Source organism: Centroberyx affinis, unplaced genomic scaffold (assembly GCF_046629955.1).
Source record: "Centroberyx affinis isolate AG114_WGS23_722 - 3 ecotype Tasmania unplaced genomic scaffold, CSIRO-AGI_Caff_v1 ptg003978l_1, whole genome shotgun sequence".
In the NCBI taxonomy this organism is placed as follows: domain Eukaryota; kingdom Metazoa; phylum Chordata; class Actinopteri; order Beryciformes; family Berycidae; genus Centroberyx; species Centroberyx affinis.
This window is the reverse complement of record NW_027281797.1, coordinates 130625-158070: the sequence shown is the minus strand read 5'-3', so window position 1 is coordinate 158070 and position 27446 is coordinate 130625. Positions and strand designations below refer to the sequence as shown.

The following is a 27446-nucleotide window of genomic DNA, read 5'->3' as shown; positions in this document are numbered from 1 at the left end:
TCTTAACATCAACAAATATCACTAAATCTGAAATGACAGGGGGTCTGCAACTAAATAAGTGTAGTTAATGTTATTTTGGGACTGAACACCAATACTTTTCCATACACTCCCATACTTTTTATGTGATTCCCATGTTTTCAAAGACCGAGAAAAGTGTCTTCCGATGTGTTCAATAAGTTTCAATAAGTTAAGTTTCATCTGCACAGGAACACTACCCATATAAATATATACACTACATATATTATAATAAAGAATCAGAGGCAAGAGCATAGAAGTCTGACAGTTTATTTCAAGTTCTGCAAAGTCTATCACAGGTGAAAGAGAACCAAACATGTAAATATGTACAGTCATACACAGGGAAATAAAGCATAATATAAATATAGTATAGGATGAAATAAGACTAACTAAAAAAAAAAAGGGCATGCATCGTGAGTGGTTTTACAAGCAAATACAACTGCCAAGGCTTCAATGGAAAATATTGCCATTACACCATTGGCTTTAAGCTTATTTACAGCATTGCATCTCTTCGTCAAAACGCCTGTCTTTCTCACATTATGTCATGACTCATCGTCACTCGCAGTGGGGCTGAAGTCCAACTGTAGAAGCTGTGTAGTGTTAGTATGGGTTAGTATCATATAGGACAGCCAGAATCTTTACCAAAAGGCACACATTCAGTAAATCAAAATTGTGTTTTTTTCAATCCAAGCCAATATGTGTATAGCTTGCTGAGATAAAGGGACACGCAGATTTGCTCTATAGATAATTTTTGGAGCTTAGCTTGCTTGCTTGCTTTGATAGAAACCAATAGTGCACTGTGAAAGCACATTTTGTTAAATTACAGTTAAATTACCTGCTTGACAGCAACTGGGCTGGGAATGTCCTAAGATTGTTGTGAAGTATGCATGCAGAAACTAGTTTACATATGTTTCAGAAGTCATGATTTTAAGTTCCATACTGTACAAAAAAGTAAAAGGAGAAAAAACTTCAGTCGGCTTAGGCCTAAATTGCAATAGGCTAACATTGGAACACTGGTATTGGACGACATAGTGGACTTCATCGGCTATTGAGGCAACATTCAGTCCAGAGTTGATAAAATTGCGAAGTTCTCACAATTGAGAAGAGAGACAACGTGCACTGGTACAGTACATTTAACAGTCCATGTAATGCGGTTGAAGAGTATTACAGAGACAAAGTAAGGCCTGGTAAATCTTCAGTAACAGCAACCTTCTCTTCAGTCACGCCTGGGTTCACGTGTCCCATTAACGTGACTTAAACCTTGAGCGTTTGTTTGGACTTGCCTGGCGCGCCAGATGGGCGGAGTTCAGTTGTTTGGGACAATTTGATGGCCCCAACGCACCAGGCGAGTTCAATCAAATTCCAATATTCTTTTTATCATATTTCAGTCAATGTGGTACATTCTCCAACATCATAACTGTACCCAACCCATTCTGCCAAGGTACAGTACATACACTGGAGTTTATTAGGTGCCTTTGTTAGTATTCCATTAAGCAGCAGTAACATTTTATAGGTGCACTTAAAAAAAACAATGACACTTCTGTACATTGACCAGCGAGAGCGTCTCAAAGGAGGAATACAATGTAAATTTACAGTGCTTCGACATGAAAATCCAAGTTGGATTTCTTAGAGTATTTATTGCTAACTTCCAAGAACCAAGCATAGTCTTTCATACTCTTCACCCAAATGCTGGTACTTTACAATTTGTCAATTAGCATTGTCAACTGCTTTTTTGTAGCATTTAATAATTCAGATTGTCAATCTCTCTGTTAGATTTAGGTATTGCCCATTTGCCTTCTTGCAAAAAAGTATAAGCACAATATTTCACATTTGAAAGGTCAAGGTCTCCTTAGAGTGATTTACATTCAATTTAGGAACAAGTGATAAGGATACAGAGGAGTTTCTTTCCAAAACACCAAGTTAAATCATTATTTAAAAAACATATAATAATAATAAACAATTGCTGGTCAGCATTAAAAATGCATGTTTCCAAAACTTTAAAATAATTTATCCATATTTAGTACACTGCTAACAAAATTGTCATAATTAAGATTCTTGTATTTTTGAGACATCTAACTTGCTGATCATTCAATTTGTTATTGTCAATGTAACATATTATACAGTATTTTGGAAATACTGTACAGTATTTTGGAATGAAACTCAACAAATCACAGTAGTCTTGACTTGACAGCTTGTGGTTTCCCAAGCCTGTAAGACAGCAGACATTACCACTAATATACTCCCCGTTTCCACAGGACTGGGCCTTTCATCTGGATCCTTCTGAAAACAGCAACTCACTACATCATTGTTGTTGTGGAAAAAAAAAACACAACTGCAATTTCAGTGGTTTTCTTTTTCTTACTAAAGAGTTTACATGGTTATTTCTGAGTTCATTGAGTTTCATGAGCCTCGGGCCCTGTCAAAAACCCATTGTATGATTTTAAAAATATATAGGGGCAGATGAGAAAATAAAAATTCTTTCGTTCACCCCTGAAAAACTTTCTTTTTGCAGATGCATGTTTTTTATCCAACAACAGCGATATCCTCTGCTGGTAGTTCGGCCCAAACAATAATCTTTCCAGTACTTAATCATTGGCCAGCCAAATGATCATTTGTTGTACACTGCTATGAACTTGGATTACACACTTTTGGCAGATAACACTTAACCCAGAGCAACAGTAGGAAAGAAATTTAAGTTTATTCTACTGTTGAACTCACTAAGGTGTCAGCCTTAAATGCCTTAAATGTAATTGCGAAATCAAAGCTCATCATTTTAGACGTATTAATCTTCAGATGGACCCTTGAGTACAGCCTTCAAAACACAAGTGCCACCTTAATTGCCCAATATGGCACATTACTAATCAAATGCACATCGTCCACATTTGGAAAATACTCCAATGCCTTTAAGATTGATCCACTAGATGCAATGAGGCAGTAGTTTAGAAAGGAAAAAAACAAAACAAATAGGTGAAATCCATTGTCATTCAAAGCTCTTTACATTCAATATACTATAAGGTATGATGTGTCAAAGCAAAAATTCTTCAAAGAAGTAGATTTAAGGTACTATAAATGAACAAAAAGAAGAATACTGATAGCCACAGGCGAGGGGTTTCCTCCACAGCCTTCATGATAGGAGGAAAATATAACAGGAAGGTCTACAAAGCAGACAGAGAGAGGCACACTACTGTTTCTCTCCGCATGGTCCTCATCAAAACATCACAGTTCCCGAGATCACCTTAATGTCCAAACTCACCTCAGTTCCATCATATATTGATGGAAGAAGATGGTCTTGATGCTATGATAACTTTAAAAACTGAGCGTGGGGGAAGTATGGAGGACTTCTTAGTTTGCAAGCTCACCTTAGCAAAGAGCACCTTCGTTCCACCATATGTTGATGGAAGAAGATGGTCTTTGTACTATGATGAACTGAGGGGGGCTATGGTATGGGGAACTAGTAAAACGAGAAGTCTGTTTCGGGGCAGAGGGCCTGGCCTCTCAAAAACATTTCCAAGATCACCTTAGTTCCATCATACGTCAATGGAAGAAGATGTCGTCATGCTATCATGACTTTAAAAGCGTGGGACAGTAAGGAGGAGCGTGAAGACGACATCGTTTCAGGCACAGGGCCTCATCTCTCTGAAACATCTCACCTGCCAAGATCATCTTAGTTCCCAAAATGACTTAAAACTGTCAGGATGAGCTCAGGTCCATCACAAGCAAACAGAAGAAGAAGACGGTCTTCTTGCTTTCTTGCTTTGGGAACTGAGTGTTGTGGTGGCATGGAGAGCTAGTAAGAGGAGATGCTGATTCTGGGCCTATAAGACCCTCAAGATGAGTTCAGTTCCTTCATCAACCAATGGAGTGAAATGATATTTGTACAATGAGGATTTTGAAAACTGAAGGTGGTGGTGGTATGGGGAGCTAGTAAGAGGAGATTTCTGTTGAGGCCTGGTCTCGCAAAACCTTCTATGATCCCATTTGTTCATCAAGACGACCTCAGAAACATCATCAGCCAGTGGAATGAAACGGTCTTCGCGTGATGATGACTTTGGAATCGAAGCATGGGGGAGCTAGTAGGAGGAGATGTCGGAGGAGCTGCTGCTGTTGCTGGTGGAGGTCTGGGCCCTCTTGATGTACAGGTTGAGGAGCTTCATCTGTAGATGGGGAAACAGCAGGGGGGTTAGCGGGCCCGTCCCACATGCCGCGCTCACTAGGAGCATAGCTGTGTTCAATCAGTCGTTTTTTATTTGAGAGAGATTTCATATTAATGACCGATTCTTACACATTTCCCATTTCAAAACTACATCCAGACCACAATTTCTCAACTGGATTTGAAGATTTCTATCAGTGTTCAATGATGTGTGCTTATGGTGACTCAAAAAAAAATGAAAAATGTCCACTAGGCGATATTACTCTATAGCTTAAAAAACACATTTTACAATATGTGAAATGTGGGGTCTACAACTACATAAAATGTGCAGTTATATCTACTGTATACAGTGTATGGACTGAGCAACTGTTTTTGTCCAGACTTTGTCCAATTTCTAAACTTTAAGATGTAGAAATGATCAAATTCATTTTACATAGTTGTCTGCACTTTGCACACCTATGTGGGAACCTTCTAAAAAGAGAGTTTATATAAATAACTCGCTACTACCTGTAGCTTGTATGACACAAAGACAGCTTTGTGAGATTTACTTGTGAGGTTATGTGGTGCTGGTGTGATCTAAAATATATATGTTTTTATATTAAGCATGGAGCTGTGCCCTTCCCCTTTGGATTTTAATGTATGCAGAGAGGGCATTGGTCAGCCTAGAGGTTAGAAAGACGGTCCTGATTTCTGCAACAGCCAGCGTGAGTCCCATCAACAGCCATGTGTCCTGTTAAAGTGCCCATGAGCAAGGCAGCAACCCCCTAACTGCTCACTCATTCATAGCTGCTCTGAATAAGAGCGTCAGCTAGAGGCCTAAAACCTTTGTTTTAGGCTAATGTTGCTGATGTTAAGAAATCAATAAGTAGGAAAATGCAGAGTGGTGGCACAGAAGCATTTTTTAACAGAATGTTGTTGTTTTTTTAACCCATTTTCAAGCAACTGTAATTTGATAACCATTCCACTTGATTATCAGCACTGTTCTGATTCTGTGGAGATGTGTCTGTGTGCTTTGTGTTGAATTACATGTTTGAGAAATTCTGACTATGAGTAGAGGGCAGTATATTTTTGTGACTAAGCTGTTATCTGAGGTTATCTTATTCAAAGGGCTAGTTCATTCATCCTTGCCACTGGACGATGCAAAGTCTGTCCATGGTTTATAAACCTTTCTGACTCACTGAAAGATTATTCCTGCCTTAGTAAGTGTTTTCTTTCCACAGAATTTTGTGTCTTTCCTTTTCTTGTTTAATTTTTTGGTGTTTTGTTTGTTTCTTCCTTTTGTTTTGAGGTCAGATATTTTTACAAGTCCCTTGAGTTTTTCATCTCACCTGAACAAATTAGTCATTTATACCTCATCTGCATTAGCTTTTTTATCCATACAAAAAATATAACTGCGCACCACTACACTCCATACATGCTTACATCAGGTCTTTGATAGTACAAATAAATTCAGTGGTATTTGTGAAACTTTTGGGGAAACTCTGACGATCATTCCTATCAATGATGTAGTATAGTTTGATGCAAATTGTTGCAGGCAGTTAACATGACCTGCAGACACCGCATAAAACTGTGTCAGAATCAATTACCAAATATACAGTTACATACTGTATATCAGTTGTTTCAAAATTAAATAAATACGTAATAAGTAATACAATCCTAAACTGGTATTTGCTCTGCATGCCCCCCCTCACACTCTCTTCTATTGTTGTAAAATATTCTGCAAAGAGGCCAAGTCATCTGACCCATTTTCTTTTTTCTAACTGACATTAAAGCTCTGCTGGGAAAAATTTACCACTTGATTAAGCTTGGCTGGGTATTAAAATGAATATTTAGATGAGGAAATACTGATAGCAAGATGTCTATAAAATATTTCTGTTAAAATCGCACACAATATTTGCACATGCATCATCTCTTTAAGGACGGCAGAGTAAAAGCTGTCCTGACAGGATTTGACGGTCCTGCAGCCGGAGACCGTACCTTGCTGCCGGTGAGCTGAGCCAGGTACGGCTTCAGCTCCTCTCCAATCACAGAGTAGATGGCCACCAGGCAGAAGACACTGGCCTTCCGCACGCTGCTCTCTGTGTTGTCGTAGCCCTGCAACAGCAAACAGCACTGTAGATCACGCTGCCTGAACGCAATATTCAATGTGTGTTTAGTCAGGTCTGCAGTTAATCTTGTTTATCAGCACAAGCTTTTCCTTTATTACAGCTGATTGATTGTTGCTGCTTGTTGTATTCCTCTTATTTTACAGCACTTTTTAACTTTGTTTAGAAAAGTACAACACATATATAGCATATATTAAGATAACAAGATACCAAAAAGACAACATAACAAATATAGAATAGCATATGGTAACAATTATCTGACAATAAAAATGAAAAACAATGCAGCAGCAGCAGCAGTAGTAGTAGTAGTAGTAGTAGCAGTAGTAGCAGTAGTAGTAGTAGTAGTGGTAGCAGTAGTAGTAGCAGTAGTAGTGGTAGCAGTAATAGTAGTAGTAGTAGTAGTAGTAGTAGTAGTAGTAGTAGTAGTAGTAGTAGCAGCAGTAGTAGCAGTAATAGTAGTGGTAGTAGTAGTAGTGGTAGCAGTAGTAGCAGTAATAGTAGTGGTAGCAGTAGTAGTAGCAGTAGTAGTAGTAGTAGTAGTGGTAGCAGTTGTAGTAGCAGTAGTAGCAGTAGTAGTGGTTGTAGCAGTAGTAGTAGTAGTAGTAGTAGTAGTGGTAGCAGTAGTAGTAGCAGCAGCAGCAGAAGCAGCAGCAGTAGCAGTAATAGTAGTAGTAGTGGTAGCAGTAGTAGTAGTATTAGTAGATTAGTAGTAGTAGCAGTAGTAGAGGTAACAGCAGTAGCAGTAGCAGTAGCAGTAGCAGTATTAGTAGTAGTCGTCAACTTGTTACCTGCAGAAGTCCAGGTATGATGTCAGGCAGCAGCTGGTGGAGGGAGTCCTTGGCGATGCGTTCGATGGCTCTGGTCTGCATCTTGATGGCGGCCAGGTTGATGGGGTAGTCGGCCGTCTGCACGATGGGACAGAGCACCTTGATGCACTGCTCCGGGTGGATGGAGCCCGCCAGGGTGGAGGCCGCCTCCTCCGCCGCCCGCACCACCTTCAATGGAGGGAAATGGGAGAGAGGGAAGTAGTGTGAAGTTTGAAGTAGGGTTGAACACTAAATTTATGAACAAAATCTATATTTCCATCTCCGAATCACAAGAAATACATTATTTCTTAATCACACCCTTATGATGCTAATGTTAATACCAGCCCCAATTAGAAGAGGTTGTGATGGACAACAAAATTGTAACATGACATCCCAGCATCCCTTGAAAAGTGTGAATCAACATGTCCTACAACCAAGACCAAGTAATCATTATTATTACAGGACCAGGCTTCCTGTGTTGCTATACATTTCCCATTTCAAAATTTGTAAATGTGAAAGTGCATCAATCAGGACTGAACACCTCACTTTTTTGTACAATTCTCAAACTTATTCAGACCTGGAAATGATCCAATTCATTTTCCAAAGTTTCCCAGACTTTGCAGAAGCCTGTGTAGGAATCCTGATCTTATCCAGCCTGCCTTAGCGTCCTTGTCCTCACCTCCTTGTGCGAGTCTTTGTGGGCCTCCAGGGTCTTCATGATGGTGAGCTCGGCGTAGTTCTTGAAGCGGGCCGGCTGGTTCCTCAGAATCTCCTTCAGGACTCGCAGAGCCAAGGCTCGGATGGTGTGCTGAGAGAGGGTCGAGTCGCATTTATTTACAAAGCGCTTTCAACAAATACGTTTCTCACAAATAATAACAAAAAAGGGACAAGGAAAGTGAGGGGATCCAGGTACTGAATAAAGGCTTAAGTAAAGTTCCTATGGAGGGACTAGTCCATTCAGATGTCACCGTCAAATTCTCCAAATAAAAGCCCAGCGGCTATTTGTTTTTTTATACTCAACACAGATAAGCAACAGGCATGCCTTGGCAATTTAGTGCATTAATGTGTTTGTTTGCAGTGAAATGGTATGGGTTTGAATCCAGCTCATGGTTTATCTGCACGCTTCCCTCTGCTCTTTTTGCCATGTATCTCCTCTATCCTGTCTGAAAAGAAATGATGAAAACACTTGAGGGGGTCACATGGAGTGCAAATTCTAGATTTTCAACTTTACAGATTTATAGACAGATTTGCAATGTGAAGGGAGATAACAGTAGCACTAGTCAGAGCCAAGTCAGCATGCGTGGCCCCAGGAACCTTTCTTTCTTGTTATTTTAAGTGGAAATCAAGTGTTATTGTACCTTCCTAACAGTACTGAGAGCTAAGCATGCTTTAAGTGCTTACGGCACAGAGCACTAGGGGTTTAAAAGCATTTAAACTTTTGGCAAAATAGCAATATGCTTCTAAAAGGGTTTTCACAAGGGTGCACAAAGGTTCTAATGTTGGTCCTCACGTCTTTGTCTCCCAGCGTCTCCAGCAGCAGCAGCAGCATGGTCTTGAAGTGCTCCTCCCAGATGACCAGGCTGTCCTCTCTGGCCACCTTCAGCAGCTCCAGCAGGGCTCCGCGCCGCTCCTCGGGCCCCCGCTCCCCCGCCTGGCCCTGGGACAGCTCCTTCAGCAGCTCCCCGACCAGCTCCAGCTGCTCAGAGGGGCCCGCTGCAGTGGGACGGCACACAGGTTCCTTTGTCAGCGTCTCAAGGCCAGAAGGCCCAAAATGTTCTGTCCATCATGGAGTAAGTGCTCAACAAAGTAGCTTTCTATCATGCGTGACCCCACATTTTCAACTAATATGATCTAATAATTGTACATCGCACCGAACAGTCTGAGCGCAGTGGCCATACTACAACTTGAAAGACTAAATCTATGGCCTTTCAAATGTGAGATGGGAACAGTTTAATTCCAAAATTAGATAACTGCCCTTTAAAAAAAGTGACACCTACTCTAACAAACAAGGATGGACCATATTTCAGAATAGAACCCATATGCCTGTAATTATCAATAACACAGTGACACAACATGTCTTTACCAGGGAAGCTCTTGGGATTCAGGATCTTGTTTTCAACAGATTCTTGTCGGCGGCCTGCAAAATAAATAAGACAGAAAGCACTTCAGTTAAAAACACACTACATCACTCTTTCTACCATAGCCATGAATGCTGTTCTATATGGTGCCCGGCGCTGAGTACGTTGTGTACTTCACTTTCTGAGTTGTCATTACCAGACTGACCAGAGTGACAATTAACCTGTGGAAGTTGTATGTTACACACAATGTGCACTGTTGCTGTGTGTTGGCCTTGCAAAACTAATTTCTCTCAGGACAATAAACGGCAGGTCATCGACTGGTAATGCGCAATGTACAGACTAATAAACAGGATCTGATTACCCATACGTTATGCTATTTTTTATGCGGAAAATGCTATTCCGAGCAAACTCCTTTTCAGTTCACTGGGGGTGAGAACGTAATCCGAACCTACTACAGGAAACAGCCCCAAAATGCAAGGTTTTATAGGTAAAAGGAGACAGGGGTTGACATCTGATGGCAAGCACAGCAAAATGAACCGAGGGCAAAACCACAGTCTGGACTGAGCGCAAACTTCAACATCAATCTTAACAAGAGTGTAGAATAATACATGTCATACAATCCTTCTGTCCCTCTCCCACTGTCCAAGCCTCACCGTCTCGGAGCTGCTCCACAGCGTCTTCGTACAGCGCCTCCTTCAGCGCAGCTTTGTCCAGGGTGCTGATGCTGTCGGTGTAGTTGTAGGGGTTGTAGTCGCGGAAGCGCGGGCCGGAGAAGGAGCGCGGCGAAGGCGTGTTCAGCAGCGAGGTCTTGTTGTCCAGGGCCGTGCGCCCCCCCTCCACCACGTCGCCGCCGAGCCGCGGGTCCGAGTCCGACGACGCCCCGACTCCCGACTGAGGAAAACACCGGACACGTTTCACATCAGAAGAACCCTCGAATACCATTTTGTGTGACCGCTTGAAATGAACGTGTGAATTATTGAGCATAACCTCAGCCTACTTTGTTGAGGATGAGTTAGTAATGAGTTCGCTGAGACATTTTTATATTGTGAATTATTCAAATCCTGCCCTCAGGCAGCACCACAGGCCACTGGGAGGAAAGACAAACCACTTAAATCACAGCTTCTTCCCCCAAGCTGTACAAACTTTCATTCTTAGCACCCTAATGAATTATATGACCGTGAAATAGGGCTGGGCGATATGGTTGAAATCAATATCATGATAATCATAAGGATTTTTCTCGATATCAATATATATCACGATATGGTTCATGTATGCAAAATCACATTAAATAATCAAATTAATGTTCATCTCATTGAACCGAATGGTAATGTTAGGTGTGATGTCAAACAAAACTGAAATTTTCAAATAATATTCCTACCATACCTCATTTTATCAGTTTTTAAGTCAAATTTGCTTGTCATCATCAATTTAGACAGCAGAAATGTGCGTCACGATATTAAAATATCTTCATATCATCACGATATGATTCCACTGAAAGACGATAAATGATAATATTGAATTATCGCCCAGCCCTACCGTGAATACACATAATATAAACTGATTAGCAGCAAAAGCGGCAACAGCTAACAAGGTTCCTGATAAAAACATGCCAAGTGGCTTCTCTTGTCCAATGTAATTTGTTCTCAGTTTGTTTGTCATCTTAATTTGTTTTTCTTTTTGGATGAGATAATGCTTTTATACGCCCCTTCATCTCATCAACAGTTTGTATGCCATTTCTTCTCTCTTTTCCAATGTATGTATTGTATGCAAAAAAGAATTGCCCAACTCACTTTTTTCTTTCTCCTTTTAGGGCGAGACACTTTTAGAAGCCCATGACGTTTCTTTAGTCTCACCCGTTGAGCTAGTATGCATTCTTTTCACCTCTTTTTTAAAGTATTTCATTATTTACATGTGTAAGTAAACTAGACTGAAGACTAGAGCCGCTCCTCACCATGGCGTCCCTCTTGCCGTCCCGTCTCAGCGGCTCCATCAGGTCCTCTTGGCTGCGGAAGCTGAAGTTCTGGATGGCCTCAGTGACGCCGCGCAAAGAGCTGTAGATCTCCTCCGAGTTCAGGTTCTCACTGTCGTACTCCAGCAGGCTTCAGCACCGGGGGGCAGAAACAGGCTTGTCAAACAGAATATAAAAACTGCCACTAACACATAAGAGCTGGATCTGTTACAGCAACCCATACTCTAAAAAAAACTAGGGTTCATCAGGGGGTCTTCTAAGATTCGAAGGGACACAATACTTGGAAAAAAATATCCCTGAATGGTTCGTATCTATCTTGTATCTAAGAGGTTTTTTAGTAGTACAGTCAGGATTCATTAACTCTTAATGAAGGAGTTCTTCAAGGAACTTTCTGGGGTTCCCCTGTGGTTGCAATCTTGCGGTTCCCCAAACCCCATTTACTCTTTTGAGGGTAGAACAGGAGTGCTGACCCAAGATCACTTTAGATAACGGGGTTCATACCGTCATTTGACTTTATCAGCACTGCTTTTCTTTGAAACTTGTGAATAATGACCTTAGGACTCTTTCCTAGCCATGGACCAACCCTAATCCTTAGCTAGATCCTTATATGTTTTTCCATCTCATTCATTACTTGGTCAATTTTCCTTAATTTTGAGAAAAAAACGAAAGCTGCAAGGAAGAAAATGTACCTTTCTCAGACTTTAGAGGTCATTAAATGGACTTGAAGATTGTGATCAGTATTCAAGATGAGCAATATGACTGTCAACGAGGCAACTATACGCTAACTGGAGATTATTCTTTGAGCAACAGCTATCACAGCACAAGAAATGACAGTGTATTAACAACAAAATAAAATTGCGTCATCATCACGCGTATTGCAATGGAATCACTGTTTATTTGAATACTCTTTTCTTGACTTTTTGTCAAGTTTTCACAACCTGGAAATTATCAGATTCTTTTGCCTTTCCTATGCTTTTCCAGACTTTCAGTATCTTCACAGGAACAATGAGGAAAGTATTTAAACTTCTCGAACACAGCCCATGTGTAAAAGTTGCTCTTGCACCATGATAGGTTTTGTCCATGACTGGGAAACAGGCAACACCATAAAGTCATACAGAAGGTTGTGCCTGCAGTCCACCTTGCCTATGGAAGACAGTGCACCACGATGGATTACCATACAGTGCAGTGCACGTGCACGTGCAAAGCCGTGCATGTGGACAAACTCACGCAAGGAAGAGACAAACAGGTGAGTCAAGCACATAGACACCTATTATACAATTCCTCCACTGAAGGCTTTTGTTTCAGCAACGAAAATAGAGACATAAAAAAAAAAACAGAAAGCAAATGAATGTACAACAATTTGAGCAGGTGGATGCACAAATTGCTCCAGCAAAGCAAAAGTGATCACAGATATGGATGACAGCGTGTTAGAACTTAAGGGGTTTCACAGCACTTCCTGAAGAAAATAAGCCTAAAAGAAACTAAAAGTCCACTCATCTATTTATTTGTTTTCTACTTGAATTTCCCTCCTTAAAGCATAGCTTCAGCCAATTTCAACCTGGATTCTATTTTCCCCAACATACTAATTGATTCTTTTTTTTTTTTTGACAATTTCGTCAATTGCTTCAATATAGAGCAGCTTACGTCTTGCTTGCCTGGGTGCGTGGCTCTCCAACACAGTTCTAACTCTAAAAAATGATCCCAAAAGCGCAAAAAAGTCTTTTTCAACACAGCAAAGAGTAAACAACAAAGTACAAAAGCAATGGAAGCATCAAAACTGTCAAAAAAAAGTCTTACTATAGATCATTTTCATTTCTATCTTTTTATCGATGTGTCATTACAAAACGAGCAACAATGTATTGTAAAAAAAACAAAAAGGCGTTTGGGTGCTTTTGTGATTTTGTGGTTGTTTGAATAATCTTTTTAATCTGGCCCATTTGGACTGTATTGGAGAGCGACGCACCAAGGCAAGCAAGTTGCTCCATATTGAAGCAGAAGACAAACTTTTAGTCAGAATCGATCGGTGATGGGGAAATGATGAGAAAATACGGTCCAGGTTGAAAATGGCTGGAGTTATGCATGCATTTGGGTGGATGTTTCTGACCAAACTGTTCATACTGGAATGTAATCCTTGGCCCTGGCAGTATTAGTGCCTTGCCCTAACATCTGAGCTATACAGGACCACCACCTTAAGCTCCTGTACTGTGAAACCCCACAAGAGGGAGGAGAAGAAGGAAAAGGGGGGGTGGGGTTACCTGGGTGAGTAAGCGCGCCGGAGGGCCTTGAGGGAGGAGGAGTGGGAAGTGGGGATGGGGGGGAGAGGAGAGGGGAAGGGTGGAGGAGGGTACTTGGAGAGCCCGTCGGCGCTCCAGCCCCAAAGCCGACTGTAAGAGCCGGGGCGGGCAGGGGGGGGAGGGGGGGAGGAGGGAGGGGAAGGAGAGAATCGGAGGAGAGGGAGGGGAGGAAGAGGAGGGAAGCGGCCCAAGGGGAGAAGATAGAGATGTGAGAAAAGTGGAAAAAAAGAGGAGAAGCACTATTCTCAGTCCGTGTTAGTCAGGGTGGGAAATCACCATCAGCTGGCAAACTTTTGCTGCAGTCATATTAGGGCTGAACGATTTTGAAAAAATATCTAATTGCGATTACTTTGACTGATATTGCAATTGCAATATGATTTGCGATATTAGAGGGAATGATAATTTTTACATTATTATTCTCGTTTTCATTGAAAAACGTATTAAAATGATTATGGTGTGATTTTTGCGGGGATCTGTACCAAACAAAGATGTTTTCTTAAGTCTGTAGAATATGATGTCATATGGCCAGGATATCTCTGCAGCACGACAACATTTAATTTAAAATGGTATTTTGACACACATTTTGCCTTTAACAAATATTGTGCCTCCTGCGATTTGAAAATTGCAGTAGGCCATATTGCGATTTCGATAAAATTTCAATTAATTGTTCAGCCCTAAGTCATCGTACCATCCACTTTGGCAGATATCCAACCATCAACTGGAGGTTCTCCTCTATTCTAAAGATAATTTGGCTGGTTGGTCATTTAAAGTGGCTGGTGGACAAAAATGTAATTTTGCTGCCCTGGTGTTAGCAAATGGTTGGTATAGGGAAGATTAGCAAAAAAAAATCATTAAAAGCACTCAGGGCCTGTATTCAACAACTTAAAGCAATATTCCACTAACAAGCTTCTATGTGTGAAAAAATGCAAAGAATTCAATTTGCTTTGATGTCCAACACAGTACATGTGGTCTTAAGTATTGGATTGGTAAATTCTCAGAAATTGATCAGACCGATACCCAACACTTGTATCAGTGCATGACTACAAACAATCAAAGGCTCGGCCCGGAGGCAAGGATCCTCTCAGACATGCAGTCGAACAGCAGAGCAGGAAATAAGCCAAATAATCATATTGCGTTTTTTCACTACTGAATACTGCGACTGCAATGTGAATTGTGATAACGTGTGGAAACTAGAGTTGTCATGATAACAGAAATTTCAATACTACTTCGACACCGGTGCGAGAGATTGAGTTTGATATACTTTTATAAACGTTTAGCACTTTGACCACATTTGTTCTGCAAGCTGAAATTCTGAACATCACGTCCACAGGGCGAGTATGTGCAGATGGCACATGGATTGGAATAGTTAAAAGAAGAAGAGGAGGACTGGACTAGAGAGAGTCAGCCTTGCTCTTGACAGCAGACTGCAGCAGTCAGAGCCAAACAGCTGAAAACATTCAACAGCATCAAACAGTCTTGAACCGGATCCCAGTTGACCTGAACCGGATGGCAAATCGGCACCAGGAATGAAACATTTAACCACGTCACTTACAGAGCCGAGAAAGACGGACACCCAACCAGCTTCAAAACCACTGAGAAATCTGTGCAACAAAGCTGGCCAGGTCCCTGGTGCTGCCCCGGTACCATTGGTGTCAAAGAAAAAAACTCTAGTATCATGACAACACTAGTGGAAAGAATCTAAGAAACTACAATTGTTTTTGCGGTGCTTGAAAAAAATGTTCAAAATGATTGAGGAGAGGATGGAGATGAGATGCTAATGCTAAGGATTTTCTCAGTTTAAATAAAATAAAAGATTCGTCTGATATGCAGCTTGATATATCGGCCAGTGATTCTCCACAACATCAGAATAACTTGTTTAGATGGTTGTCTAAAAAAAAAACACATTTCCTGGTGATGAGAAACTACAGCCTCTTGCAATTTAGAAACAGCAGTCAATCAATATTGCGACTGATGCTTGTGGATTCAAGGTGCGGCCCTGACGGTGACATCATCACTGAGTAAGCTGTACCCTACCTGGGAGAAAGCCCCCCGTGGGAGCAGTTGGTGGGTGAGGTCAGCGGGCTGCTGCGGCTGCTGGGTTGCCGTGGCGGCGTCCGTCCCGGGGAGGGAGACGCCTGCAGACCAACAAAAACACAGCTGGATTTAGACTCAGTACCAAAAAAAAAAAACAACATCAAATCTAAAATGTAAAAAATATGTAAGTATTAATATAGACAGTACATAGACAGACAATATCTTTTTATTGCCAAGTTAATATTATGTTATGTTATTATATTAATATTAAGATCTCATAAAAAAGGTGGAGAAAAAGGAAGGGGCCGGTAGGAAACTAACTTTTTTAAACGTTTTCCTACTGGGATCAAATCAGATCACACTCCACGTCCCCTCCATCTCCACCTCTCCCTTGAGTTGAGAGGTATGTGTGTGTGTGTGTGTGTGTGTGTGTGTGTGTGTGAGAGGGAGAGAGAGAGTGTGTGTGTGTGTGTGTGTGTTACCATGCCGCTGTTGGCGCTGGCGTTCCTCAGGTGGTTGTGCAGGAGCTTGGTGGTTCCGTCCTGGAAGGTCTTGGGCAGAGCGCCCAGCAGCATGGTGAACTCCGGGGTGTTGAGCTCAAACAGGGCAATCAGCACCACCTGGGCTGCCTGCACACACACACAAACACACACACACACACACACACACACACAGACAGACAGACAGGAACAAAACGTGTCAGTTCATCAAGCACTAAAACATACAAAAAAGAAAGAGAAGCCAACGCTGAAAACAGAGGTTCCCACTTGGAATATATCAAGGAGTATCCACAGAAGTTAAATGAAATGGGTAAAAGTAAAATGTTACAAGTCATGCACAACCCTGCTGGAAAAAGAAACAGCATTATGTTTAGGATCAGTTGGCACAGTTAGTCTCAGAGTTAAAACACTGATATGCATGTGTTGCATGACCAGCAACACATGCATACACACCAAACCTGCCATCAGGACAGGACACCATTTTGTCCACTGGCCCAGTGGCTGGAAAATCATTTTCATGATTTTACGAGCCATCTAGGTTATTTGATGGAATCTACCTCCATATGATGCTTGGTTGGTACAGACAAACTTATCAGCTGATGTTTAATCTACCAGTTCCCACCCTCCTTGCCCAAACAGCTGAAACAGACAAGAATAAAACTGAAGCTGCAGCACAGACTGTTAGCTAAATGCAGTTTTGTACCAGAAAGATATTACTTATATTCACACAACACATCCTGCATGAGTAGTTAGGCTTTTAAGGCATTCACGTAATGGTCAGTGGTCGGTTCATTCAAAGCCCTTTCGTGTCCACTCTTCAGACTGCAAGCTGATCCCTGTGAGCGTTTGCGAAGGGTCAAGCTGGGTTAGAGGAGGTTATGTAAAAGTTGCGGCGGGGGTTCATGCCGTTCGATGGAGAGTCTACCTGCTTACACCTCTCCTCCAGGTTGCCCTCCCCAGGCAGAGAGGCCACGGTGCTGGGTCTGCCTGAGAAATCCTCCCCTGCCCAATTATGGAGGGTCTAGGGTTTCGGTGAACGGAGAAATGGCGGTTGGAAAATCAAGACATGACATTAAAATGAAAAGGAAAATAACTAAAAAGCTTACAAATGAAGAAACACAAAACTGAAACCAAAACAAAGCAAATAAGAAAAGGAAGCCGTCTCCGGAGTGATGAACCTCACCGCCATTGGCCGTGGCGGATACAAATGCGTGAGGTTACCATGGTTACACTTCGACAACCCCGCCCCGCCCCACCCCTACCTTGCGGACGTCGGAGCTCTTGGGCTCGGTGGTCCAGGTGATGATGCGGGAAACGGCGAGGCGCGTCTCGCTGGAGTTGACGAAGTCCGTCGGGTCCATCTGGCGAGCGAGGGCCTCGATGTAGCGCAGGATGGCCACCTTCACCTTCAGGTTGGGCGTCTGCGTCTGGTCCACGATGAAGCGCATCAGGATGTTGAACTGCTGCTCGAACGGGAACGACTCCCTGCAGAGAGAAAAATATCTTTTAATTCTGAGTGAAATCATGCTGATTGAAGATTTCCCTGCAAGTGTTTACATGAGCGCCAAATCAAAGGATCGCATGGTGTGTGTTTACATGCTCCACAGTATGTAACCACAATAAAAGTTTCTGACATGCGCAAAATACAGAATCCAGCACTGGGCTTACGTTTTTAAAAGATAGACCTGAGCTGGGCGCTTGGCACCGTTATTGCTTTACTGCTGTTCTTTCTGATGAAGCAACAGTTTTATCAGAACATACGAAAACTGAAACCGGCCTGGTTAGATGGAGTCTACGCCGCCTACGTCAAGCCTGAGCACCCTGGTGTTAATAACAAGTCCGATCAAATCCTCTCAGAAAAAAGTAAATGTTATTGACTGAGCGTGCGCAGAAAGAGTTTAGATATTCCGACCAAAGACAGTGATCAGAATGAGTGTTTGCATGTAGAGCTGCAACGATTAATCGATTAGATGTCAACTATTAAATTAATCGCCAACTATTTTGATAATCGATTCATCCGTTTGAGTAATTTTTTAAGAAAAATAAGTCAAAATTCTCTGATTCCAGCTTCTTAAATGTGAATATTTTCTGGTTTCTTTACTCCTCTATGACAGTAAACTGAATATCTTTGGGTTGTGGACAAAACAAGACATTTGAGGACGTCATCTTGGGCTTTGGACCAAACAACTAATCGATTAATCGAGACAATAATCGACAGATTAATCGACAATGAAAATAATCGTTAGTTGCAGCCTTATTTGCATGATGAAATTTTATCCATCGAACAGATTATGAAAGGGTTATATTGCCCCTTTCAAAGGTTATGAAATTTCATTCAGAATGGGCCGGTTTATTCTGATTGAGGTAGTTACAAGAGGCATTTTTATTCTGATTGGGCTACTATTCTGATTACTAGTGGAATAAAAGGCTCCATATAAACGCAGCTAAAGAGAGGGAGAGCAAAAGTAGCAAGCATGTTGGAGTTTTCAAAAATTTGGACGTAAAAATTGTCCAACCTGGTGACGTCCAGGGCCTTCTGGACTTTGGCCTGGACGGAGCCCAGCAGGTCGGCACCCATCTTCTTCAGCAGCTGGGTGAGCAGGACGAACAGCCAGTCCAGCAGGTCGTCCCTGTGGAGCGTGATGAAGTCCACCAGAGTCTCCAGGAACATGCTGAAGACCTGGGGGAGACAGGGAACGAGGGGAAAGACGAAGGGAGGAAGGTGGGAGGGAGGGGAGATAGGGAGATAGGGAGGACAGTAGGGAGAGGAAATGGAAGGGAGGGAGGTGGGAGGGAATGAAGGAGGGAGGTAGAAAGAAAGGAAAGACAGACAGTGGGAACAAAGGAAGGAGGGAGGGAGAGAGGCAAGGAGGGAAGAAAGGGATTGTAAGCAGAGGATGAAAGGGAGAGAGGGAGGGAAAGAGAGAGGAAAGAAGAAAGGAAGGAAAAGGGAAGGGAGGGAGGAAAGAAGGAAGAAAGGGTGGAAGGAAAGAAGGGAGGGAGGGAAAGGAGGGAGGGAGAGAGGAAGGGAGGGAAAGAAGGAGAGAGAGGAAGAGAGGAAGGTAGGAAGGAAAGAAGGCCAGCAGGTAAGAAAGGAAGAAGGAAGGAGGGAGGACAGGGAGGGGAGGGGAAATGGAAGGGAGGGAGGTGGGAGGGAATGGAGGGAGGAAGAAAACGAGGTAGAACGAAAGGAAAAACAGACAACACAAAGAAGGAAAGAAAAGGAAAGGAAGGACAGATGAAGTGAGGAAGGGAGGAATGAAGAAAGGGAGGAAGGAAGGAGTGGAGGGAGAGAAAGAAGGGAGAGAGGGAGATAAGAAAAGGAGGGGATGAGTAAGAGAGAGGAAAAGAGGAATGGAGGAAGGAAAGAAGGCCAGCAGGTGAGAAGGGAAGGAAGGAAGGAAGGAAGGAAGGAATGGAGGGAGAGAAAGAAGGGAGGGAGAGAAGAAAGGGAGGGAATAAATAAGAAGAAGGAAAGAAGGCCAGCAGGTAAGAAGGGAACAAGGAGGAAGGACAGGGAGGAGAGGGGGGAGAGGAAATGAAAGGGAGGAAGATGGGAGGGAATGAAGGAGGGAGGAAGGAAGGAGGGGAGGTAGAAAGAAAGGAAAAACAGACAGCAGGAAGAAAGGCAGGGACGAGGGAGAGAGGGAGGGAGAGATGGAGGGAAGAAAGGGAGAGGAAGGGAAGGATGAAAGGGAGAGAGGGAGGGAAGGAGGGAGGGAAGAAGAAAGGAAGGACAGACAGAAGTGAGGAAGGAAGAAAGAAAGGAAGGAGGGGGAGGGAAGGAAAGAAGGGAGGGAGAGAAGAAAGGGAGGGAAGAAGAGAGGGAGGAAAAGAGGAAGGGAGGAAGGAAAGAAGGCCAGCGGGTAAGAAGGGAAGAAGGAAGGAAAAAGGGAGGGAGGAAGGAAGGAAGGAAGGGAGAAAAAAATGAAGAAACCGAAGGAGGGAACAATGAAGGATAACAGACAAAAAAAAAAAAAAAAAAAAAAAGAAAGAAAAAGATCAGCTACAGCTTCCTCTGCTGGTGTGGATTCTTGTTGTGTATCTCTGGTTAACAGACAGGTGAGTGTTTGTGTCGTGAGAACAAAAACAAACAACAAAACAAAACACACAAAAATAGTAATTTGACAGGACAGTTAAACCATCACAGATTCAACAGCTGCAACCTGAACAGTCTGGTTTGATCATAAAGGCGACTAAACACTTACTCTCTGGTGTTAGAGTCCACAGCAACGAAGAGGCATGCAATAAAAAAAGACACTCTGTTAGTTTGTTGTTCAATTAGTATTGACTTGTGTGTGAATTCAGTGAACCGGTTAGGGCGGGAAAATAACTCTGGCCACAAGTTGCAGGGGCTGGTAAATCCCCAAAATTCACTCATCACTTTGACTATTTTTTTTACCAAGATTTACCAACATTTGGCTGGTGGCTGGTGTTAATTTCCCACCCTGTCATGCAGCTTGGACTGGATGTGTGTGTCATGCTGTGCGGGACAGTAAGCTCAGGTGGGGGCCTTACCTTGCTGTGCGGGTCAGCAAACATCCTGGTGAAGATTTCACAAAGCCTCTTCAGCTCCACACGACTGACAGACGGATACAGACACATTCAAGTCATTTACCAAGTCATTCAAGTCGCTGATACTAATCAACGGTTCCCAGTTTAATTTATAAATGCGTCCTTTGCTTTATGATGAGCTTAGGACTACAGGATCGGTGGGTTGTCTTATCTTCTTCATCAAAGCACACACAAACACACATGCACACAATCAGAAACACTGAGCTTAAGAGTGTGCAGTTCACTGACGTCATGTTACATAATTTCTGTAGGGATGGGACAATATATAAAAATCCAATATATTGCAATACAAAAATGTGCCAATACGTATTGTGGGGCAGAAAAATGAATCGCAATGTTAGTTACATTTTACTCTTGCCCATCACAGTTTCACAAGCTCTCCCTCCAAATTATATTATTTGCACTTTGTAATGACATTTTTAAATTGTTTCTTTCGAGATTCTAGCGAAAACTGTCATTTATTACATCGTATCCTGGTTGCATTAAATCGCGAACTCATATCGTGTATTGAATCATATCGTGAGATAAGCATATCTTCCCATCCCTAGATTTCTGGGTAATGAAGTCCTTCATACTTTGAAAATTCAGTAATCTCTCAATACCGATTGCAGTCGCCAAAGTGTTAAGTTGTCTACTGCAGCTTTAAGACTGTGTAGCCGGGGGCTCAGATGCCTTAATGTCACCAAAGCAAAAACTCTCTCACACACTCACACACAGATATACGACACGGACACACATACACACACGCTCACAAACACATTCACACACCTCGTCACACCCTACCTGAGCATCCTCTGGCTCTTGAGCAGGTTCTGCAGACCCAGCAGTCCCTCCTTGCGCTCCGACCAGTTGGCGCTGGCGCAGTGGTTCAGCACCTCGGCCACGTCCTCCGTCTGCCGCAGGTAGTGGGGCGCCATGCCGCCGTTGCGCGAGCTGTAGGAGCGCTCCGAGCAGGCGCTGGAGGCGTCGCTGTTGGCGTCGTCGTCCGAGTACATGCCCGGAGGCTCGAAACGCCGCCTCACCGGCCTCCGCTGGGTGCAAGAAGGGGGCGAGGAGAGATGACGGCGGGTTTTTACAAAGACAGGACGAGTTGTACGGTTGAGAAGGAATGCCGTCATGCGTTTTGTGTTCACAGCAGCCATGCTTTCAAAACCCAAACCAACAACTACTGCTTTTAGAAGATCTAACCATGCAGCTACATTTGAAAGGAAAACAGCCACGGAGAGTCATGCAGTTTTTTGATGGATGAATGGATGAAGTTACTTTATGCTGGTTGGAAGCACTGAAATGTTTATTTTGATAAGATTTGTTACAGTGAGCGTATGTTTCTTTGATGAGACAAATAAGCAACTTTTGCCAAACTAACTACATTACTGTAGCCGGCACATCTGACAAATATTGATGTGTTACACAACTGCAACACAGGGAATCTTGACACATTAACAGCTTTGGTCTAATGGGATGATGTAATGAAAAGCTGAGTGTTAGGTAGGCTGTCGTTAGTTGTTAGTGAGACGTTCCTGTAACTGGAAGGTCACGGGTTCGATCCCTGCAACAGCCAATGTCTTGTCAAAATTTTCTTGAGCAAGACACTGCACCCCAACCTGCTCACTCTCATCTCAAGTCATTTTGGTTATGAATGTTGGCTAAATGCCTAAAATATAAATGCAAATGTTTGATACACATGCACTGCATGCAATTAAGGGATGGATAAACTTTGTGGCTGATGTACCTTACTCCTGGAGTCTCCTAAGAGCTGAGATTTACCGAAGAAGAAAGAGCACAGAGCAAATTACACCAAGTTGTAATGTAAACAATGTAAATTGTAAAGCACCATATTGGTAGGTAATGCAGATGCATGTGACATCACAGAAATTCTATGAATACACAAAGGCTCTAACAAGACCCTGTTATATCCAGTTGAATGGTGTCAACAGCAAGGCCCCACTATTGTCAATAACCAATAAAAAAACAAATCCATGTTTTATCCATTGATATTACAGCACTTTGTAATTTTGTTAAAAAAGGATTAAACAAATACAGTTACTATCATAATTTTGAGGTTTCTAACATGTTTCCTACCATTTTATTTGCAAACTCCTTTCATTTTTCAGACTTAAATTCCTCGAATGGCTTTAAAGATTTAGGCTGGTTGAATGCCGTTAGCAGCTGGACCATATGACTGTCAACTAAGTCTGAAAATAATTCTTTACAACAACAATCATCACAATACGAGAAAAGACAGTAGGTCTACAGCTGCATAAAATAGGTAGCTTTATGTACATCGGGGCTGAAGAACATTATTTTCATCAAAGCAGTTCTGTTCTCACCAGGGCGTCGGCCACGGCAGCCTCCACCTCGGTGCCGGTGTTGAGGATCCTCATGGCGTTGACGGAGGCGGAGATGCGGGCCTGATGTGACAGCCGGTCTGGAGGAAACATGGAGGAGAGACACAGGGAAAGGTCAGGGCTGGGTCTCAAAACCACTAGATAAAGAAGAGAGCGCTACAAGGATACACATGGGATGAAATACCGCTGTATGGATCGGAATGTGATGGTTGGTAATGATCGCTTTCAACGGGATCCAGCAAATAAGAAGACCAATGCATTCTTCACTTATAAATAGAAATGACTCCAATGACTCCAACAATGCCAGATTAATAACGGTAATTTTACTCAGAAGTGAAGAGCATCCTGGTCCTATTTTTTGTGGATTCTACCTCAGTTGAGCTTGACATTCATACGCCATTTAGTCTTAGAAAATGATTTCCATTTCAATCTTAAGGTAGTTTTTTGCTCCAAAAGAAGCTATATAATTTGGATATTAATAGAATTGTTAAGGTGTGGGTCAGGCAGGGTTAAGATTTTAAGAGCCTCTTCAATCTTAGCACTAAGAAGACCTTCGATCCATCGTAAACTGATGGGACAAAGACAATGTCAGGGCCAAGATGATTTTGACACCCAGGCAGTCAGTAAGGAATGCCGTGTTAGCCGGGCAGCAGACGTTTTTGGACATCAGCATGTAAAAGACGTTCAAAACTACGCAAAGAAAAATGTATCGTCCAAAGTGAATAGAAAATGCAGAATATACGATGAACAGTGCAAATGAGATCAGGCGATTCAGCATAGCTTAATCAAAATGCAAAAAATTTAAAATAAACACACAGTACATTTAACTGCCATTGCAACTGCACAGACAATTACATCTACATCTTACAAGTCTGACATCACATAGCACAAAAAGAAGAAAAAATGATCCACTGAAAATGAAATAAAGTTGCAAAATAATACAGTTTACATGAAATGATATCAAGTCCTGCTCAGCAAAGAAAGAACATACAAACTTGCAAAACTGCAAAACTATCTTCACAATTGACAATCCCCTAGTTTGAGTTACAACAGAAATCAATCTTATCTGTAACTTATAATTATAAAACTACTCCTAGTGGTATTAATTGTGAAGGCTGGGGTGATGATCAGTATCGCTCCCTGTGGATGGGAGAACCTTACTGTTCTACGCGGACCAAGGTGGGAAATTAACAACACCAAATTCTGGTATGTCTGTCTGCTCTACCAGCTGCTTTGGCAGGTAAACAACCATCATTTGGAGGTTCCTTTTTCATATTAAAATACAACATGCCTGTTAAATTTTGGAATCCACAAGCCTCCTTTACCAGCTGTGTCAGCGGACAGAAATGTAGAGTGGACCGAGCACAGCGGGACTTAAGGTGCATTCAGATTACGGGCTACAAAAGCTACAAAAAGGTCCACATCGTCACTAACGGAGCAGAAAAGTGTTGCCCAGGTAGTCTTCATCACGCTGAATGCACCAATTAATAATTTCATACTTTCCGTGACTCTGATGAAGATTCTGTAGCATTGAAACTTTAGTCTTTGCACCTTCAATAAAAGGCAAAACTGTCCCTGTGCTCTAGTGAATCTTCTTTATTTTTATTAATTTCATTCTGTCATAGCTTTGCATTTGTCTCATTTTCATTTTGTTTGACAAGTATTTGTTCTCGTTAATTGAAATAATTAATCAAGCAAATAATAATAAAGTCAATATAACTACCTTATTCTACCATCCCTCTACTCTGATTGGTTCACGCTTCACCGCATCATCAGAGCGTGGGCAGAAGTTGAAGCAGCAGCTGAACTTCAATCACAACACACTGCTACATTTTACACACTGGAGTTTGTAGCTTTGTGTCGCAGGCTTCCATTGAAAATAAATGACTGTTGCTGTTTAGCCTTGGGAGCTCAGTGACAGGTGGATTCCAACATTCAGCAGCCGCTTGCACTCTCCTCACAGCTGGTGGGACACCTGCCAGCGTCCGGTAAAGCAGACAAACCTACCAGCCACAGTCAAAACTAACCAGTACTTGGCTGATGTTAATTTCCCACTCTAGGACCATGCCATGTTTGGACTGAGCCCAGAGTTAGAGAGAGGGTGAGATGGGAAGACGTCTCCTCTTTCTCTGGGTCTCCGAGGAGAGACGGACATGCAGGGGGGCACTTCACAAAGCAGGACAACCTAGTTAGCCAGTTAACGGTGAACGAGAATTAAGATGTTATTCTTGATGTTTTGACCAATATGTCAAATTAAACTTGGATATTGATTCTTATGGAATTTTATTGATCTGATACTATGAGCGACACTTGAAGTTAGAGTGTGAAACAGCACAAAAGCTTAAATTCTTACTCTTATTTGCCATTAGTAAAGAGTGCATGACTCAGCGCCCTGATAACACATGTAATAAATATTCCTGTAACCCCTTGGATGACCATGTATTCTACTGAAATGTTAGATAAAGGAATAGCAGCTGGCTAACTGAGTCATTGTGCTTGTTGAAGAAACCCCACCGGTCACCTGAGTAGCACTCTGCGGAGGACAGGGCGCTGGTGGAGCGGGAGTGACGGCGAGTCGCTGCAGGGGGAAGGAAAGTTAGAGGTGACCTGATGTGGAGCCTGTAGGTGCTCCGCTGTACCGTTTCTACAGCACGGGTTACGAGCGCTGTCACCAGAACAAAATGTTAACTTCCGTACCGATACCTGCCCAAGCATCCCAGGTTTGGTTGTTAAATACAACAGCAAAAAAAGATGATGTATGATGTAAAAGACTATAAAAAACTTCCATATCAGTTACTGCAGCACTTTTTCAGTGGCATAACAACTTGCTACACTAACAGCTCCTGTAGCTATTTCTTGTGAAACCAAGGAGGCATGGGTAATAATTCTTCCTTCCTTATAGCTACAGAATGACAGGATTAGTGTGGAAAATAGAAGAGAATGTGGACATTTGAAGCAGTGAAAGGATTGCATTCATAAGTACAAGCATGCAGAGAATTAGAATCAGAAAAATGTTTGATTTCCCAGTAATCTAGGCAGTGTGTGGTGAGAAGAGACATTTGGCTGGCAGTGGCTGACGGGGCACCTACAGATTTATTTTCAAAATTATATACTTTTTCCAGACCTTAAAGCTGCACTAGGCAAGATGTTCTGTAAAAATACAGCCGTCTTATCAGCCTGAAACTAAAAGTGGAGCTGAAATGGAGAAGAGCTTCCCACCCCCCTTCATTGAGACGCTGTAGATTTGCCCATTGTGCAAAGTTGCCTAGAGCAGCTTTAACTTCTTGACTGGATTTGAAGATTTTGCTGTTGGGCAGTGTGACAAATAGACCACTACACTTTTTAGCTGAAGATTAACAACAAATATTAGAGTCTTCAGCTGCACAAAATGTATAGTTATATGTATACTGAGCCTGAACAACAATATTTTTTCCATACTTTTCCAGACAATCTGTGCAATTCCAAAATTTTTCAAGACCTGAAAATGATCTGATATATTTTCTACACTTACATAAACCTATTGCACAGTTGTCTAAGTTTTCAAATCTGGAAATGATCAAATTTGCTTTCCATAAATTTCAAAACCTCTGTAGGACCTCTGGGGTGAGAAGGGAGGGTGTTAGGCGGTCTTTAGTACCATACTCACCCAGGGGGGAGAAGCCCCTGGCGGGGCTCGTGTCGCGGCTGCTCTCGCGACTCGTGTCGCGGCTGCAGCCCTGACTCATGCTGGGCCGGGGGATTCGGCTCCGGGCTAACGGGGCGGGGCGAGGGGCAGGAGAGAGAGAGAGAGAGAGAGAGAGAAACAGCAGCGCAGGGGAGGAGAGGTTTAGCTTGCAGCACATACAGCCAGACAGAGACACACCTGAAGCTCTGGAGAAATGATTAGTCAGGCAGGGAGAGAGGGGAAAACAGGACAGACTTAGGGAGTGATTAGGTAGAGTTATTAGTATGAGGAAAAGGACTAGGAAACAGGAATATTGTTCTCTTGTGGTGTCTATGTGTGGACTTGGGTATCAAACACACATCTAAGTCTTAGGTGTTTGACCGATGCAGATCCACAGACACAATGATGATGGAGCCTCTGACACTGCAATGCTCCAGAGTTTCCCTTTAACCTGTGAGATGTTTCACCCGACTGGGCTTTCATCATGCGTTTATTAGTATGGCCATTACAGGGTAACTATGCAAGTCTTTTTCCAGACCTAACTTACTTGACTAGTTTTGAAGATTTTGGTCATTTTTCAGTATGTTAGTATTATGATTGTCAATAAGGCTATATAACTTGGAAATTATCAAATTCATTTTTCATCCTTTTTTCTGACCCTTCCCAGACCTGTAAGGCAGTGGTTCTCAACGTGGGGTCCGGGGACCACCAGGGGTCCTTGCGGGAGTTCCAGGGAGTTCCCCAGCAAATTGATGAGTTGTTAAACTTCACCATTATTTCATTTTTTAGAGAATGTAGAAGAATGACTGTTTTAATCATACCTACAATACAGATAGTCATGAGATTCTGGACAAAATCATCTCTAACAATAAAAATATAGTCAGATTTGAGAAAGAATCTCATCAAAC

General features: G+C 42.4%; 1 protein-coding gene across 6 annotated transcripts in view; it reads right to left on the bottom strand.

The window, feature by feature from the left end:
* Window positions 1-278: 278 nt before the first annotated feature.
* Window positions 279-27446, bottom strand: part of LOC139663309 (CLIP-associating protein 1-like) — a 66756-nt gene continuing 39588 nt past the window's right edge. For 2 of the 6 annotated variants that reach the window (XM_071541947.1, XM_071541948.1), the window contains 16 exons: window positions 22857-22954; window positions 22259-22282; window positions 21310-21557; window positions 20470-20533; window positions 20160-20162; window positions 18468-18631; window positions 17214-17436; window positions 15934-16080; window positions 15452-15552; window positions 11090-11253; window positions 9808-10038; window positions 8587-8789; window positions 7756-7884; window positions 7059-7265; window positions 6143-6259; window positions 279-4169 (listed from right to left, as the gene is read on the bottom strand). In XM_071541947.1, coding sequence (XP_071398048.1) covers window positions 4086-4169; window positions 6143-6259; window positions 7059-7265; window positions 7756-7884; window positions 8587-8789; window positions 9808-10038; window positions 11090-11253; window positions 15452-15552; window positions 15934-16080; window positions 17214-17436; window positions 18468-18631; window positions 20160-20162; window positions 20470-20533; window positions 21310-21557; window positions 22259-22282; window positions 22857-22954 — 2207 coding nt within the window. In that variant the 3' untranslated portion in view covers window positions 279-4085. Of the gene's footprint in view, window positions 4170-6142; window positions 6260-7058; window positions 7266-7755; window positions 7885-8586; window positions 8790-9793; window positions 10046-11089; window positions 11254-13378; window positions 13508-15451; window positions 15553-15933; window positions 16081-17213; window positions 17437-18467; window positions 18632-20159; window positions 20163-20469; window positions 20534-21309; window positions 21558-22258; window positions 22283-22856; window positions 22955-23216; window positions 23226-25395; window positions 25453-26520; window positions 26626-27446 lie in introns of all 6 variants that reach the window. The other 4 variants (XM_071541944.1, XM_071541945.1, XM_071541946.1 and 1 more) reach the window with 4 other exon arrangements.